The 18,672-nt window shown below is 43.7% G+C and overlaps 1 protein-coding gene across 2 annotated transcripts in view; it reads right to left on the bottom strand.

The window, feature by feature from the left end:
• Positions 1–10,931: 10,931 nt before the first annotated feature.
• Positions 10,932–18,672, bottom strand: part of SCNN1A (sodium channel epithelial 1 alpha subunit) — a 31,680-nt gene continuing 23,939 nt past the window's right edge. For both annotated transcript variants that reach the window (XM_030187401.1, XM_030187399.1), the window contains 3 exons: positions 17,701–17,756; positions 12,452–12,527; positions 10,932–11,763 (listed from right to left, as the gene is read on the bottom strand). In XM_030187401.1, the coding sequence (XP_030043261.1) occupies positions 11,353–11,763; positions 12,452–12,527; positions 17,701–17,756 (543 nt within the window). In that variant the 3' untranslated portion in view covers positions 10,932–11,352. The remainder of the gene's footprint in view (positions 11,764–12,451; positions 12,528–17,700; positions 17,757–18,672) is intronic.

The raw sequence follows: 18,672 nt of genomic DNA, 5'->3' as shown, positions 1-18,672 counted from the left end.
ATGAACTCCGAATTTGCCTGACATGACACGTCTAGATTTTAAGTTATACATGCAAAGCCTATTCACTTATAATATTAATGCATTACAGTATATATTGGAAATATTCCAACGGACATGCCCAGACCTGTTCGGACGCACTCAGGCAGGTCTATTGGCTGATGTCAGCAGTAAGTATATAAGGCAAGATGGATAGATGCAAATGTGTTAACGATCCGGACAACTTCTGCTACATATGTGGCAAATACACTGATCAGCGCAAGAATCTGAGAAAGCAAGTGTGCCTTGCTTACAAGTATTACTTTGTCAAATTAGAGATCAAGATAAAAGCTGGGCACCTCATGTTTGTTGCACTGTGTGTTACTCTGGGCTAACGCAGTGGTTGAATGGTAAAAGGAAAGGAAAGATTCAAAACTCTGCTGCCCGTCTCATCTTCCACCAGGGTCACTTTACTCATACTACCCCTCTCCTCAAGTCGCTTCACTGGCTCCCTATCCGTTTTCGCATCCTGTTCAAACTTCTTCTACTAACCTATAAATGTACTCACTCTGCTTCTCCCCAGTATCTCTCCACACTTGTCCTTCCCGTGCACTCCGCTCCATGGATAAATCCTTCTTATCTGTTCCCTTCTCCACTACTGCCAACTCCAGACTTTGCGCCTTCTGTCTCGCTGCACCCTACGCCTGGAATAAACTTCCTGAGCCCCTACGTCTTGCCCCATCCTTGGCCACCTTTAAATCTAGACTAAAAGTCCACCTCTTTAACCTCTTTTGACTCGTAACCATTTGCCTCCACCTACCCTCTCTCTTCCTTCCCGTTCACATTAATTGCTTACTTTATTTATTTTTTGTCTATTAGATTGTAAGCTCTTTGAGCAGGGACTGTCTTTTTTCTATGTTTGTGCAGCGCTGCGTACGCCTTGTAGCGCTATAGAAATGCTAAATAGTAGTAATAGTAGTAGTAGTAGTGAGTCTGCTCTTAAACCAGTACCACGCAACGTAGTGAATCCAGTGCCTGCCCCTCCCGCAGCAGGAACGGCAATTGAAACTGATGCTTCTGATCCTGATGAAGAAGATGTTGATTGGCATGATGTATTTCCTGATCCAGAACAACTGGGGGGTCAGCCGCACTTGCTGAGCCAATCAGATTTAGATGATCTGGTAAGAGATCTGTCATTATCTAAAGAAAAGTCAAAACTGCTAGCTTCTAGACTTCGGGAATGGAATTTGCTACAACGAAGCACCACAACTTCACACTTTCGTCACTGGTAATTAAATTTGCTGATGATACAAAGTTATTCAAACTCGTTAAATCGTGGGAGGATTGTGAAAAATTACAAGAGGACCTTACGAGACTGGGAGACTGGGTGTCTAAATGGCAGATGACGTTTAATGTGAGCAAGTGCAAAGTGATGCATGTGGGAAAGAGGAACCCGAATTATAGCTATGTCATGCAAGGTTCCACGTTAGGAGTCACGGACCAAGAAAGGGATCTAGGTGTCGTCATTGATGATAAATTGAAACCTTCTGCTCAGTGTGCTGCTGTGGCTAAGAAAGCAAATAGAATGTTAGGTATTATTAGGAAAGGAATGGAAAACAAAAATGAGGATGTTATAAAGCCTTTGTATCGCTCCATGGTGTGACAGCACCTTGAATATTGTGTTCAATTCTGGTCGCCACATCTCAAAAAAAGATATAGTGGAATTAGAAAAGGTGCAGAGAAGGGCGACGAAAATGATAAAGGGGATGGGACGACTTCCCTATGAGGAAAGGCTAAAGCGACTAGGGCTCTTCAGCTTGGAGAAAAGACGGCTGAGGGGAGATATGATAAAGGTCTATAAAATAATGAGTGGAGTTGAACGGGTAGATGTGAAGCATCTGTTCACGCTTTCCAAAAATACTAGGACTAGGGGGCATGCGATGAAGCTACAATGTAGTAAATTTAAAACGAATCGTAGAAAATTTTTCTTCACTCAATATGTAATTAAACTCAAATTTGTTGCCAGAGAATGTGGTAAAGGCGATTAGCTTAGCAGATTTTTTAAAAGGTTTGGACGGCTTCCTAAAGGAAAAGTCCTTAGACCGTTATTAAATGGACTTGGGGAAAATCCACTGTTCTGGGATAAGCAGTATAAAATGTTTTGTACATTTTTGGGATCTTGCCGGGTATTTGTGACCTGGATTGGCCACTGTTGGAAACAGGATGCTGGGCTCGATGGACCTTTGGTCTTTCCCAGTATGGCAATACTTATGTACTTATGACACACCAAGTTAACTGCATACTATGCAATGGAAAGCGATGTCTGTTTCTGTACTGATGTAAATGGTCTTAAGATGGAGTTAGACGGTACACATGTTCCCGATGAATGGAGGCTATTCATAGACTCTAGCAAAATGAGTTTGAAAGCTGTCTTGTTGCACAATTGTAACGAAAAACCATCTGCTCCATTGGCTCATGGGGTTGGAATGAAAGAGACCCATGCTTCTATGGAGTTAATTTTGAAAATGATCAAATACTCTGAACATAAATGGAATATTTGTGCTGACCTGAAAGTGGTAGCACTGCTGCTTGGCCTACAGTTAGGGTACATGAAGCATATGTGTTTCTTGTGCCTATGGAACAGTCGTGATGACAAAAATCATTACAAAATGAGACAGTGGCCTCTCAGAGTCCAGCACACAGTTGGCCCGTACAATGTACAACACAAATCACTGGTCAATCCACTTCAAGTTTATTTTCCACCACTTTACATTAAACTCGGTTTAATAAAAAATGTTGTAATTGCACTTGATCGTGATGGAAATGGTTTCCAGTATTTGAAGGAGATGTTTAGCATACTGAAAACTGAGGCTAAAATAAAGGCTGGAACTTTTATTGGCCCCGAAATCAACAAACTAATGCATGATGACACATTCAGAACAAAACTCAACCCTGTGGAACTTGCAGCTTGGGATGCATTTGTGCTAGTAGTGCAGAACTTCCTTGGGAACAGATGAGCTGAAAACTATACTGAACTAGTAGACAACATGGTTAAAGCATATGAACAACTTGGCTGCCGAATGTCATTGAAAATGCATTTCTTACATTCCCATCTTGACTTTTTCCCACCCAATTTGGGACACGTAAGTGACGAACATGGAGAGAGGTTCCATAAAGACATTTCTACAATGGAGAACAGATATCAAGGCCGCTGGAATCCCAACACGATGGGGGACTATATGACCGGTCACAAACGTAAAAGTAGATGCCTGAAGCACTTTTAACAGTACTGGGCCTTGCTGAAGTAAGACTTTTAAACTGGAATACGAGACTTTTTTGAAATTTTGTTATTCCATTACATTTTCATATACTGTTTACTACGAAAACTTTGATGTTGATCAGGTAATTGTTGGAGTAGAACTTGTTCTGTAAAAAATTATTCAATGCTTTCCAAGTTCTTAATTCATTTTGGCAAACTTATGCATAACAAAATTTCCTGACATGTTACAACAATTCTGACTTCGGATTTGGAATATGCACACTGAATTTAGTATAGGACAAATGGTTTTTGCCCAGTAGCACACGTAAAAAAAATTTTTTTTGTTCCGCTATAATGCAACAGGATGAGGATGACAGAAATGAGGTCAAAATGTCTCCTCCCGGAATGGCTCCAGATTCCCAGACAGGGTTGATCCTGTCCTGAATTTACCCCGTTGCATGCAGAGGCTTTTACTCTTGCTTTTCTTAGGAAAGTCTCTGCACGCAATGGGGTAAGACCTAGAATGAACCAAACTATAGGGCAAATCTGAAGCCATTTGGCAACCCTAAGTCTCTATGCAGTGGCGTTCCTAGGGTAGCTGACACCCGGGGCGGATCGCTGATGCGCCCCCCACGGCGAAACGACGGACACCCCCCCCCCCGGGTGCATCTTTACCTGCTGGGGGGGTGCCGTGTGGCTTTTGGCAAAGCTCGTTCCCTGCTCCCTCTGCCCCGGAACGGGTTACTTCCTGTTCTGGGGCAGAGGGAGCAGGAAACGAGCATTGCCAACAGACGCGCGGCACCTCCCCCCCCAGCGGCAAAATGACGGACACCTCCCCCCGGCAAAACGACACCCCCCCCGGGTGCATCTTTACCTGCTGGGGGGGGGTGCCGCGTGCCTGTCGGCTTCGCTCGTTTCCTGCTCCCTCTGCCCCGGAACAGGAAGTAACGCGTTCCGGGGCAGAGGGAGCAGGGAACGAGCGTTGCCAACAGCCACACGGCACCCCCCCCCCAGCAGCGTGCACCCGGGGCGGACCGCCCCCCCCCCTTGGTACGCCACTGTCTCTATGCAAAAGAGGATATGGGACACAAACTTCCTTCACTATTAGCCACTCTATGAAATAACACAAAACCCCCCAAAAATACACTCAAAACATATATATATATATAAAACTCTATGTTTGATTTTCAAGGCCCTCAGACAAAATGGTCCAGAGTACTTAAAGAATGTTAACCCTATACACACCTTTAAGGACCTCTAAGATCCTCTCAAGGATCATCACTATCTGTACCCTCCATCAAAACAAATTGTATGACGTGATACCCGCCAGCGAGCCTTCTCAGGAGTAGCCCCCACGCTCTGGAATTTACTCCCAGAGGGGCTACGTATAATAACTAAAGACTACCTCTACTTCAGGAAGCAGGTGAAAGCCTGGCTCTTCTCCCAAGCCTTTAATACATAGGGTGACTGATTATACATTCGTTCTGCACCTGGACTAGCTTGCTACAAACACTGTAACTTAGATCAGTTCCTTACCTCTTGCTTAACTATACAATGAACTTGCCTTAAATGTAGCTAACCATTAAATGATCCCAACTGACTCTGTACCATGCATCTTGGTCCCTCAGCTATATGGTAAGCCATATTGTCGAAAATCTTTAGCATCATATCTAAGTTAGTTGAATGTTCTAATGCTGCTTATTAGGTGTATCATTAGTATTATGCTTACATTGTATTATCTCTCTGGTATTTCAATTCCAATACTGTTAAATGTGTATATTTTTGTTACTGTTTCACAATAGTTCTATTATTAGGTTTCAATTTACTGTGTTTATGTTTATTCCTGGTTATTTTACTATTGTTATGTTGTTAAAATTGTAAGGTTTATGTTAAACTGTACTGCTGTACACTGCCTTGGGTGAATCTCTTCATAAAGGCTGTTAATAAATCCCAATGAATATAATATATATATATATATATTTTTTTTAAACCTGCCCCACCAAACAAGCATTAACACTGACAAGCCAAACAGTAACAACCCTATCTACAAAAGAGGTAATGCAAACACTGCAGCAAGCCCTGCAACACCAATACACCCTCCTATTGACAGGTGCGATTGCACAAGGTCTGCTAGAGATCCCTGCCCAGTTTTGTGTATTCAGGATTACTTTTTCTCCTTATTAAAGGCTCTACAATTTACTCAGAATGTTGCAACCCACCTTCTGATTGGAGGCTATGCAATCATATTTCTCTTGTGTTGTGTTATTGGCTCTCAAAATGCTAGGCAACATTTAAACCAGTCTAGATGATTTTCAAACCCATTCACTTAGACTCTGTTAAACTTGAAATTGTCTTTGATGTTATATCAGACCATTAAAGTCATTGCACACAGGTACAGGGAGGTGACTTGTGGAGATGAGGAGACTCACTGCCGGCCTCATTTGCATGATGCAGTAGAGGAGGGAGGATTGAAAAGGAACTTCTTGCATGGAGGTCCAGCTGGTCCTGTAGGAACAAGCAGCAGTGGACAGGACTCTCTCATGTGTACTGCAGTTTTTTGCCTGCACACATCAGGATTGTAGAACCAGCTACAAGCCTAACTTCTACGGTTTCTTGGGCAGGTATATAGGTACTGTACAATGAAGTAACAAAGTAGTAAATTTAAAACAAATCAGATAAAATATTTCTTCACTCAATGTGTAATTAAACTCTTGAATTTGTTGCCAAAGAATGTAGCAAAAGCAGTTAGCTTAGCAGGGTTTAAAAAAGGTTTGAATGGTTTCCTAAAAAAAAGTCCATAGGCCATTATTAAAATGGACTTGGGGGAAAATCCACGGCTTATTTCTAGGATAAGCAGTATAAAATGTATTGTACTGTTTTGGGATCTTGCCACTGTTGGAAACAGGATGCTGGGCTTGATGGACTTTCGTCCTGTCCCAGAATGGCAGTAATTATGTACTTACGTATGTAAATGTAACTGATCTTGAGTTCATCATGTGTTTAGCATGTGCTAAACGCTAGAGATGCCCATAGGAATCCATGGGTGTCTACCACCTAGCGCACGCTTATTTTTAGTGTGGACTAAAAATGCTAGCGCAGCTTCATAAAAGGAGCCCTTTATTAGTTCTATTGCTTTCTTTGTGCGGAAAGCTACTGCACAGTTGCAAGAGCTCAGAATGTTTGTTCAGCAGTGATTGCATGTCAACATCTTTTCAGTGATTGGGGATCCTGTTTACGTACTAGAGCACAAAGAGGCAGACCAGAGGGCACAAGAGAAACACAGGCAAAGGAAGACAACTGAACAAGAGAGACAATATGAAGAGGAAAAGAATCTGAATGAGAATCCCGCAGTTCCAATTCTGCAAACACTCTGCATGAACAGAAACTACAGAGCAGAAGTAAGACCTCCACTCTACCCACTCACCATTAAAATTTGGGTGTTACTTCAGTGATAATCACAGAAATTCCCTGCACTACTAGGCCCTCTGATACAACATAAAATCTTGCCAAAATACACAGTCAGCACTTTTGTAGCTAACATATCATATCATAACATAACATAATACTACCGAGACTCACACCGCAAGAACCCTGCAAATATTACACAGGCCCTTGAACCCCAAAACACCTCCTAGAGGGCAAAGAGACAGATCTCTACACAGAAGCTTCTGCCCCTAGAACTGAACTCTGAGCAGCACCAGAACCTGGAAATTGTCTTCCTTACTGGCCTTTCTATAGTTTAGAATTTTATTTGACTGTAATTAATACTATGTAATTGTTTCTCCTCTTATGCTCTACTTTTGGAACAAACTGTTATGCCAAAAAGTTTCCTAAATCCACCATATATAAAGAAAGGATTACGTGTAGCCTCTAATATTTCCTTCACAGAAAATTGTTGTTTTTTCTTTCTATAATATGAACGTTTCTGTTTCTGTAAATACCAGGTCTTGCTTCTAAGAGGAAGAGGTGGTGTGTGGCAGAGCAGCACAGGACAGGAAACTGCTGTTGTAATTCACTGCTTAACAAGCATGAAAAACTGTACAGCCAGAACCCAGAAACTCAGAGTGAAACTGCTGAGCACAGGAAAGAAAAAAATCTCTCTCAAGAGGTGCGGGAAGACCATCTCTAATCTCTAATGATATATAATTAGGGGCGTCCACTCACTCCAGATTTATGTAAAAAGTTAATCCAGTCCTGCTTCAACCACTCTGCAGTATCATTCTTTCTATTTGAGCACAGTGTAATTATTATATATATAATCACACGTAACTATTATCATAATGCTCCATGACATGTAACTGTAATACAACACTATAACTTCTCCTATTAATTGTAAGCTACATTGAACCAAAACTTGCTTTTGGATAATTGTGGGATATAAGAATGAAAAAAATATGTTGTATTGCTGATTACCGTTTTGTGCTGTTATGTATCTTTTTACTGTAATTCACTTTAGATCTAAAGCAGAATATAATTGTTTGAAATAAATAAACAAGTTCCAGCAGGCAGTGGGATAAGCTCAGGAATGGATTAACCCTCTTGGGTAAACCTGGAGCTAGTTAACAACCTATACATAGCTGCCAATTTACCCTGTTTCAGTAGTTTTGAATTTACTGCCCCAGTGCAGTGTTTTTAGCTCCTGATTCTACCCATTGAGATAAATGCTGCAGGTCCTATAATGCATCAGGATGGGGTTCTTAGAAATCCAGGCCTGGCCTAAAATGTCTTCACTGGAACTGGGTTAAGTTTTTAATTTATTTATTTGAACAACTTTTACCCCGCTTACCACTAAGCAGGTTACAAAGAATATACTACTACTACTACTATTTAGCATTTCTATAGCGCTACAAGGCATACGCAGCGCTGCACAAACATAGAAGAAAGACAGTCCCTGCTCAAACAGCTTACAATCTAATAGACAAAAAATAAAGTAAGCAAATCAAATCAATTAATGTGTAGAGGCAAGAGGAGAGGAGGGTAGGTGGAGGCGAGTGGTTACAAGTGGTTACGAATCAAAAGCAATGTTAAAGAGGTGGGCTTTCAGTCTAGATTTAAAGGTGGCCAAGGATGGGGCAAGACGTAGGGGCTCAGGAAGTTTATTCCAGGCCTAGGGTGCAGCGAGACAGAAGGTGCGAAGTCTGGAGTTGGCAGTAGTGGAGAAGGGAACAGATAAGAAGGATTTATCCATGGAGCGGAGTGCACAGGAAGGGGTGTAGGGAAGGACGAGTGTGGAGAGATACTGGGGAGAAGCAGAGTGAGTACATTTATAGGTTAGTAGAAGAAGTTTGAACAGGATGCGAAAACGGATAGGGAGCCAGTGAAAGGTCTTGAGGAGAGGGGTAGTATGAGTAAAGCGACCCTGGCGGAAGATGAGATGGGCAGCAGAGTTTTGAACCAACTGGAGAGGGGAGAGGTGACTAAGTGGGAGGCCAGCAAGAAGCAGATTGCAGTAGTCTAAACGAGAGGTGACAAGGGTGTGGATGAGGGTTTTGGTAGAGTGCTCGGAAAGAAAGGGGCGGATTTTACGGATGTTGTAAAGAAAGAAACGACACATATATAATTCAATAAAGAAACATACAAAGACAAAGACAAACTAAAAACACTATGATTAAAATTGTCTAGTGGTTAGTGCAGTGGACTTTGATCCTGGGGAACTGAGTTCAATTCCCACTGCAGCTCCTTGTGACTCTGGACAAGTCACTTACCCCTCAATTGCCCCTGGTACAAAATAAGTACCTGAATATATGTAAAACCGCTTTGAATGTAGTTGCAAAAACCTCAGAAAGGCGGTATATCAAGTCCCATATCCCTTCCCCCATCAACACCCCTGTAAGTTTAAGAAATCATCTCCTAATAAGAAAAACCCACAAAAATAAGTGAATTGGCAGCTACATTATGCTCTCTGTGTAGTGCAGGTTACTGGGTGCTGAGAGGGATGTCACTTGTGGTGTATATTACATGTTAATAGACCCTGGGAGGACTGTCTCTATGCCACCGAAGGGATGTCTCATATTACATCATGCAGATTACCAGGTCCTGGAGAGATGTCTCTTATGGTTTATTGGGTATTTGATATACCTCCTTTCAAAAACAAAATCAAAGCAGAATACAATAAAATAAGCCACGCATAGTGAGGAAAGGAAGTAGGAAATATGGCTAGAAAAGATTTAAGGGAGAGAAAGGGAATGGGACTTGATATACTGCCTTTCTGTGTTTTTTGCAAAGTGGTTTACATAGGGGCTAATTTTCAAAGCACTTAGACTTACAAAGTTCCATAGGCTACTATGGAACTTTGTAAGTCTAAGTGCTTTGAAAATACACCTCATAATATATACAGGTACTTATTTGTACCTGGGGCAATGGAGGGTTAAGTGACTTGCCCAGAGTCACAAGGAGCTGCAGTGGGAATCAAACTCAAGTCCCCAGGATCAAAGTCCACTGCACTAATCACTAGGTTACTCCTCCACTCCTATGTAACTAGAAGCTTTCACCACTATCTACCACCACCACAATATTATCGGGAAATGCTTCCAAAGGCCTGGCTGAAAAGGTGAACCATCATCAGGGTGGCCTTAAATCAGGGATAAGACTGCTCCTTTCTGACAGAGGCAGGGATTTAGTTCCATATAACTGGGGCAAGGTAGAAGAGATTCAAGACGGAAACCAGGAACAGGAGGAACACAGTGTTCAGAACAGGAACACGAAAGTCGGGAGGGGGTATACGGCAAGATTAGAGAAGATATTAGTAACCCTGCAGACATGTCCCTTGTAGTATATTATACAGGTTACTAGGTCTTGGAGAGAAGTCTCTTTATGGTATATGATGCAGGTTACTGGGCCATGCAGGAACATTTCTTGTAGTGCAGTGGTTCCCAAACGGTGGATCATGACCCTCAAATGGGGTCACAAAATTTTAATTTGGTGTTGCAACCACAGTGTGAAGGAATCCTCCCCCCCCCCCCCCCCCAGGAAGTTGAGTAATTGATCAGCCTGTGCAGGCTGGCAGGGTGGTATAGTTCAGTCTGCAAAAGCTCAGCTGGGAATGGGGTAGAAAACCTCAATACTATGATAAGCTCTATAGCTTAGTAGTTACTGAGGAAATGTCTTGTGGTAGACAGAGATTAGTAGTTACTGAGGAAATGTCATTTGTGGTAGATACGGGTTAGTAGTTACGGAGGGAATGTCTTTTGTGGTAGATACGGGTTAGTAGTTAAGGAGGGAATGTCTTTTGTGGTAGATACAGGTTAGTAGTTACGGAGGGAATGTCTTTTGTGGTAGATACGGGTTAGTAGTTACGGAGGGAATGTCTTTTGTGGTAGATACGGGTTAGTAGTTACGGAGGGAATGTCTTTTGTGGTAGATATGGGTTAGTAGTTAGTGGGGGAATGTCTTTTGTGGTAGACAGAGATTAGTAGTTACTGAGGGAATGTCTTTTGTGGTAGATACGGGTTTGTAGTTACGGAGGGAATGTCTTTTGTGGTAGATACAGGTTAGTAGGTCCCCGAGGACATCCATTGTGATACAGGTTAGTAGTTCCTGGAAGGATATCATTTATAGTAGATACAGATAAGTAGATCCCTGAGGGATTTCTTTTGTGGTAGGTACCTGGTTGTTCCTGGCTGTCACTCTGCCTCATACATTTGAGTAATTAAAGTACAAGATGATCTGATCACATGACAAAATGTGAACACGGATCTTTACAAATGCCTTTATTATCCACTGACTTTTGCTTGAGGCTGAGGGTCAGCCTCAGTGGGCAGTGTCCAGTGATTTTCCATAGCTCAGTTACATTTTATAATGAGCTACCCTCCCAGCATACTCTAGTGGGAGGTAAGCTCATTATCAAGGGACCTCACTTCCTCTTAGTTATATCACTGGCTTGAAATTTGAACAATGGAAGCCAAGTGTCAATTATTATTTAGAAGACTATGAGAGGCAATCCTATACTCTCACCCCAGCTTCTGGACAGAGATTTGATTATACAAGCCTCTTCCTTCCCCCTCCAAATGAGAAATAAAGATGCCTATTGGTGGATCTTGAGGTAGTTCATGTTGCTTTGTACCCTGTGGGCTGATGCTGTGACTTTTAGACCTCTGGAGTGCTCTTCTGCTGACTTGTCACTCTTCTTCCTCCTCCTCCTCCACCTCCTCAGCTGCAGCTCTGGCTGTCCTGACACTGGAGTGACGTGAACAGCCACAGTCACTACCACATTCGGACATGGCCTGCAGTTCCAGGCTCTCGTATGTTGGCGGTGGGGTGATGTCAGCCACCACTCGCAGCTGTTGGGAATGAACCACCTCTTGTTGAAACTCAGGATTGACATGCCCCATGCGGGGTAGTGATGGTGAAGGCGCACAGCTGGCCTCCTCCACAGCATCACGTTTTCTTGCACGATAACGTCGCAGGAGCAGAATAAGAGTGATTGCCAGCACATCAAAGACAAGCTCTCCCAGTTCCACCACAGAGAGGACAGAGGAACCGAACCAGAAACTCCACTGACTGCCACAGTTAGAGAGAAGTGTTACCATCTGTGGAGACATGAACAGTAGTAGATTAATTAAATTCTCTGCACTTCTGTCAGTGACCCTCCAACTTGCTGAGATCACCTCCCACTGATATTAGAGAGACATTTCCCTCCTCCACAGTCACAGTGACATCCACAGCCCAGTGAGAGCGCCTCCTGCAGGTACCAGAGAGACATTCATGCCTGAGTACTCCTCTCCCCCTGCACTGACATCCTCAGCCTGGTGAGAGCACCTCCCACTAGTATTAGAGAGACATTTCCCTCCTCCACAGTCACAGCGACATCCATAGCCCGGTGAGAGCACCTCCTGCAGGTACCAGAGAGACATTCATGCCTGAGTACTCCTCTCCCCCTGCACTGACATCCTCAGCCCAGTGAGAGCGCCTCCTGCAGGTACCAGAGAGACATTCATGCCTGAGTACTCCTCTCCCCCTGCACTGACACCCTCAGCCTGGTGAGAGCACCTCCCACTGGTATTAGAGAGACATTTCCCTCCTCCACAGTCACAGTCCTCTCCCCTGTACTGTCAGTGACATCCACAGCCCGGTGAGAGCGTCTCCTGCAGGTACCAGAGAGACATTCATGCCTGAGTACTCCTCTCCCCCTGCACTGACACCCTCAGCCCAGTGAGAGCGCCCCCTGCTTGCAGCAGGTAGACCTTATCTCTGAATATACAGAGCTACAAGACTCACATTTATAGCTGGAGATTCCACAGTGCTTTTATAATTCAGTTCCTCAAAGTATATGTTTAACTTGGCCACATCAATCCTATCGGAAAAGCACAAAATCAGTTCAGTGGAACACAAGTCAACTTTCTCCCATTCCTAAGAGAGATTTATTTTTACAAATACACATAAAACAAGAGATCAGTTGCAATGGTTACAATACAAACAAAATAAATCAGTATACGATCAAAAAAAACTACAAACAATACATGAAAAACGTTTCTTAATAAACCAAGTCTGTTTATGCTCTTGTAGCTGAGGTAGGATTTTTTGCAGAAGAGGCAGTGTAATGAAGGAGAATACTGGGATTATCTGCTTTTCAGGAGAGAGACGGTGTGACTGCAGCAGGGGAGTTTATATTTCTCTCTCTCTCTTATTATACACAGCCCATATTAATTCTTCGTATACTGAAATCATTTGCATAAACAACTGTCAAATTATCCAAAATATGACACCTGACATCTACTATCAGTCGGAGATCAACAAGGCACGGCCAAGGTGCTCTACCACCCCTGATCCTTCCCTCTGGGATTCCTGTGGCGCTAGAGAGGAAGAAGGAATGTCAAGATCACCACTACTTCCACCACTGCCCAGTCTCTGCTGCCTCAGTGAAACAGCTGTTGCGTAAAAGGCTTGACAGGGGCTCTGAATCTGATCCAAGGAGAAAATGCAGCAGACGCTAACCAAGATCAGCTTCAGCTACCCTCTGCACGGATCCCTCTGGCACCTTACTCCGGATTTCACTGCCATACAGGTTTTTCTTTTACTTTGTGTTCTAATTATTGCTGTGGTAGTTAGAAAAATAAAGAGAGAGAAAAAGAAAAATGAAGGCAGATAAAGACCATATGGCTTTTCCAGTCTACTAACAAATTATTCTGTGGTTTTTTTTTTAACCCCCTTTTTATGTAAACCATTTTGAGCTTTGTGGAAGACAGTACGTAAATACTCTTTTGTTGATGTTGTTAGAATTATAGTTAAGTTTGATTTAGTTCCTCTGTGATTCTACCTGTCCTTTCAGTTCTAACTCTGACAGTATACATTGTCTATATTTTATTACTGAAGTTTTTCCTATAGACACACCTCCTCCCCCTCTGCCACATGGTATCATCATATTCCAGATTTAAAAAATCTGCAGTCTCATCGTCTCTCAGGAGGGTTTGCTACAGTCCTGTGAATGGACTGAGGCCAAGATGCACTAAAGTCGTCGTTAGAGCCATTCCGTACCGAATTCCATACCGAATCGGTAGGGAACGGCTATGCATCAAGGAAAGGGAATGCAAATGAGCTTCTCTCTATTCCCTCGTAAAACAGTCGGAGAATCGGCCGGTCAAGCATGCGCAGAGCAGCAAAGCGTTATGCTGGCTGCTCTGTGCATGCCAAATACGCCTTTATAATACGTTTTTATTATTGCGGGGGAGGACGCACAAAAAATCACGGGCTCCGATGCTGCTTCTGCTAATGTGTTGACTGAATTTCACTCATAGCAACTGCAGTTTGGAAGTTGTTGGTTCATGAATGGCAGAATAACAAATGTTCAAATAAATAAATAAAAACGGGGAGAAAATAATAAATAACTCCAATTTTAACAAAACTATTAGTGGGATTTGAACCCGCCACCTCTGAATTACAGCTCTATTTGCTTGGATATCCCTCCCTTACTTCCAGGTCTCTCAGCTGAGTTAAGCATGGGCAAAAAGGACGTTTTTATTATTGCGGGGGAGGACGCACAAAATGGACATGTTTTTTTTTTAAAGCAAAGCTTTAAATCACTGGGGAGAATGGATTTGAAAAATGTTTATTAAAGTAGAGCAGACACCAGATGTCAGGAAATACACACTTTTGGCCAGGCTTACCTTGGGCCAAATTTTCAGAGTTTGCTTTATATATGCAGATACATTTGTCCCACACAGATTTGAAAATGTCAGTATATGTGAACTGTTCACTTGCCTTTTGGCATTGCAGAAGCCCAACATATACTTCTAACCTTGAAAAGTAAGACAATTATTTACCCATATATATTTCTCTGATAATGGACAAAATGGACATTTTTTTTTTTAAAGCAAAGCTTTATTAAAAAAATCAAACAGGCTCTGATGCTGCAGGCTCTTTTTTGGGCATCATTCAACCTCGGAATAATAAAAACGTCCTTTTTGCCCATGCTTCACTCAGCTGAGAAGTCTCTGAGCCAATCACAGCGTGTTTAGCGCAGCTAAATGCGCTGGAATTGGCTCAGAGACTTCCAGGTTTTTTTTAAAACATTTTAATAATTCTTCTAATCCTGTGCAGCCCCAACGAGAGGTACAGACCTCTCGTTAGATATTCCACCATTTTCCAGCGTTAAGGCAATCGGAAAAGGTTAGTGCATCTCATTACAATAGGGTTTCTACACGATTTGCTCATCTGCATTCCGTTTTCGTTAGCTGCGTTTAGTGCATGCCAGGGTTTACTACTTGCTCGTTATTGGCTCGTAAAGTTTAGTGTTAATGAGGCAGGTTTGTACCGTCACACTCTTAAAAAAACCATCTCACCTGTCCTGTACATAGAAAACTACAGAGCCAAACAATACACAGCCAGCGATGACACATCAAGAGCAGACATAACATTTCAAAGTTTATGTTGAAGGAAACACAAGTTAAAGCACATTTTGAAACATCTGTTTCCTTACTCTGTAACTTTGCAAGTCTAAGGCCAAGATGCATCAACCAAATGTAAAAGAATCTAAAACGGAAAAGTGCTTACCGAATTTGAAAAAACGAAGAATGCACTAAAAACACACCTCAGAAATGTTCGGTACGGTATTCAAAAGTCGGATGCATGAAAGTTTCGCTAATGTGGTGCAATCCCCCGTAGCAGAGTAGGAAACGCATGCGCACAGAAAGCACACATTATTGGCATCCACAATGTAAAAAAAAAAAATGATTGGGAGGGGGCAAAGACGCTCATCAGGAGCGACCTTTATGGACGGCCTTGCCCCCCCGCCCTGCACGAGGTCACTGCTGCTCCCCGCTTCCCAAAAATCAAAACCTTAAGCTGCCCTGGCCCCCCCCTCCCTTCCTCTCTTCTCCTCTCTTCTTCCCAGCTCCACCTCCCGCCATCCTCCGCCCCCGTGCCCCGCTGCCCCCCTGAGGTTTGTCACCGCCGCTCCCCCCCTCCACCAGGCCCCCTCCCTCTTACCGGGCCCCGCGCAGCGCCTCTCACCTCTGTGTGAAGGCGCTGCATGGGCAAGAACAGCTGATACCTCTTCGCGGAGTCTTCAGGCATCCCTCCTTTCCTCCTGGGCCCGCCCCCATCTGACGTAAGTAACCTGCGTAGGTTACTTACGTCATACAAGGGAGGGCCCAGGAGGACAGGAGGGACATCCGAAGACTCAGCGAAGAGGCATCAGCTGTTCTTCTTGCCCGTGCAGCGCCTTCACACAGAGGTGAGAGGCGCTGCACGCGCCCGGTAAGACGGAGGGGGACGGAGGATGGTGGGAGGCGGAGCTGGGGAGAAGAGAGGAAGGAAGGGAGGGGGGCCGGGGCAGCTTAAAGTTTTGATTTTTGGGAAGCGGGGGGAAGCGGGGAGCAGCGGCAACCTCGGGCAGGGCGGGGGGGGGGGCAAGGCCGTCCATAAAGGACGCTCCTGATGAACGCCTTTGCCCCCTCCTGATCCTTTTTTTTTTTTACATTTTAATTAATGCAGGGGGAGCGGGGAGCAGCAGCGACCTTGGGCGGTAATAAAGGACGCTCCTGGCGAGCGTTTTGCCCCCTTCGCAAATTTTTTGTTTTGTTTTTTCATTAAAGTTTAGCCGGGCAGCCACAACGAGAGGTACAGACCTCTCGTTAGCTTTCCAGTGGTTTTCCAGCGTTAGGGCAAGCGGAAAACTTTAGTGCATCTCATTTCAATAGGGTTTCTACACAATTTGCTCATCTGCATTCTGTTTTCGTTTGTTGCTACCGTAGTCGGAAATTGGGCTTTAATACATGCCAGGGTTAAAAACCTGTTCATTAAAGGGTTGTTAACTTGTTCGTTAAGTTTAGTGCATCTTGCCCTAAGTGCTTTGAAAATACACTTCTCTGTTTGTGTGATTGCTTGCTGTGTGGCCTTTGGAACTGTGCAATTTTCTATACACAGAAGAGGGAAGCTGTTGTTACTATCTGACCTGTTTTATGGGTGGTGAGACTCTGGGCCAGATGCACTAAACTTTAAGAGCCATTAACGAGCAAGCAGTAAACCCTGGCATGCACTAAACACTTTTTTCCTAAGGAAAACGGAATGCAGATGAGCAAATCGTGTAGAAACCCTATTGTAATGAGATGCACTAACCTTTTCCGGTTGCCTAAATGCTGGAAAATCTAACGAGAGGTCTGTACCTCTCATTGGGGCTGGGCAGGATTGGAAAAATTATTAAAATGTTAAAAAAAAAAACGAAGTCTCTGAGCCAATCCCAGCACATTTAGCTGAGCTAAACGCGGTGTGATTGGCTCAGAGACTTCTCAGCTGAGTGAAGCAAGGGCAAAAAGGACGTTTGATTGTTTAATTTATTTATTTTAACATTTGTTATTCTGCCATTCATGAACCTTTTCAAGACTAACAACTTCCAAACTGCACTTGCGTGCTATGAGTGAAATTCAGTCAACACATTAGCAGAAGCCCTGGCTCCGATGCTGCAGGCTCTCAGCTGAGCTAAACGCGTTGTGATTGGCTCAGAGACCCGGAAGTCTCTGAGCCAATCACAACGCGTTTAGCTCAGAGACTTCCGGGTCTCTCAGCTGAGAGCCTGCAGCATCGGAGCCAGGGTTACCTCGCAGGAGGGGGGAAAGCGTTTAGCTCAGCTCGGCTCAATGCTTCCTTCGCTGTGATTGGGTGGAAGATGGCGCTGGGCGGATGGAAATCCTAATGACAATCTCCAGAATTGCTTCTATTTGTACCATGGTAGGTGCAGTGGATGCCTGTGATTTTTTTTTAATAATACACTACAGTGAAGAACGTCCATAAAGGACGCTCCTGACGAGCACTTGGCAATTGAGGCGTATTTGGCATGCGCAGAGCAGCCAGCATAACGCTCTGCTGCTCTGCACATGCTTGACCGGCCGATTCTCCGACTGTTTTCATTTGCATTCCCTTTCCTTGATGCATAGCCGTTCCCTACCAATTCGCTATGGAATTCGATAGTGAACGGCTCTAATGACGACCGTTGTGCATCTGACCCTCTGTGTTTTGACTTTTTTTTTTACCTTTTGGAGGTTAGGTTGTACTGATTCTGTTGAGACAACATGTGGAAAACCCATGCCTGGAAAGAGAAAGAACACAAATCTCATCATAGACAGCTGATAGTTTGGGCCAGACCCAGCCTATAGAGTTCATTTATCCAGCCCACCATGTTCTCCCTATGGCTGCACCCCTCCCTCAGAGGAGGTTTTATTTTTTTAATTTTTTTCAATTATGGTAAGAGGAGAAACGCTGGTGAAGGTTTCCATGTCCTGCCAGTGCCAGGAAGATCGCAGCTGGCAGAGAGACCAGGCCCTGACTATAGAAGGTTAAGAATGAGGAAAGAATGTGGACCCTGTACGTCATGTCATGCTAGCCGCAGGTCCACGTGGTACCGCTGCGCCAGGAAATGAACAGAGGCTCTCAGCTTCTCTTCCTCCCTCTCCTCTGCCGAGATCCAGTCTTAAAAACTGCCAAGACCTGAATTTTTCCACTGTCTTAGTGTCCAGTGTAGCAGAGTGTATGTGTTGAGGGACTCCCCCCACCCATGCCACTACCCTCCAAACCTTTCAGATCTTTATAGGGTTAGACCTCCCTCACCTCATAAAAATCCCCTCCCCACTTACTAATTCAGAGGCACCCTTCACAATTCCAGCCATCTTAGCAGATCTTGTACTAAGACACATAGGCTCATGCTAAATCCCATAGGAATATAATCAGGTCCATGGCATAAGTAAAGGACCCCTTTGTTAGTCTGGTCCTCAATGCAAAAAATGGGAATCCCTAGCATAAATTTGTAATAACGTATTTCAATTGCAGACATAGCTGCATAAAACTGAGCTTCCAGTAGAGGGACACAATTCAGATTTAAATTTTAAATTGGCTCCTATGACCCCTTTGCCAAGAACAGATGCCTAAAACCAATGAAAGCGTTTTGTTTTAATGCAGATAAACTGAAATCCATGGAAAATGGAGCTGCAGGCCTGGCTTCACCACAA

Source organism: Microcaecilia unicolor, chromosome 14, assembly GCF_901765095.1.
Source record: "Microcaecilia unicolor chromosome 14, aMicUni1.1, whole genome shotgun sequence".
Lineage (NCBI taxonomy): Eukaryota > Metazoa > Chordata > Amphibia > Gymnophiona > Siphonopidae > Microcaecilia > Microcaecilia unicolor.
This window is presented reverse-complemented; position numbering and strand designations above follow the sequence as displayed.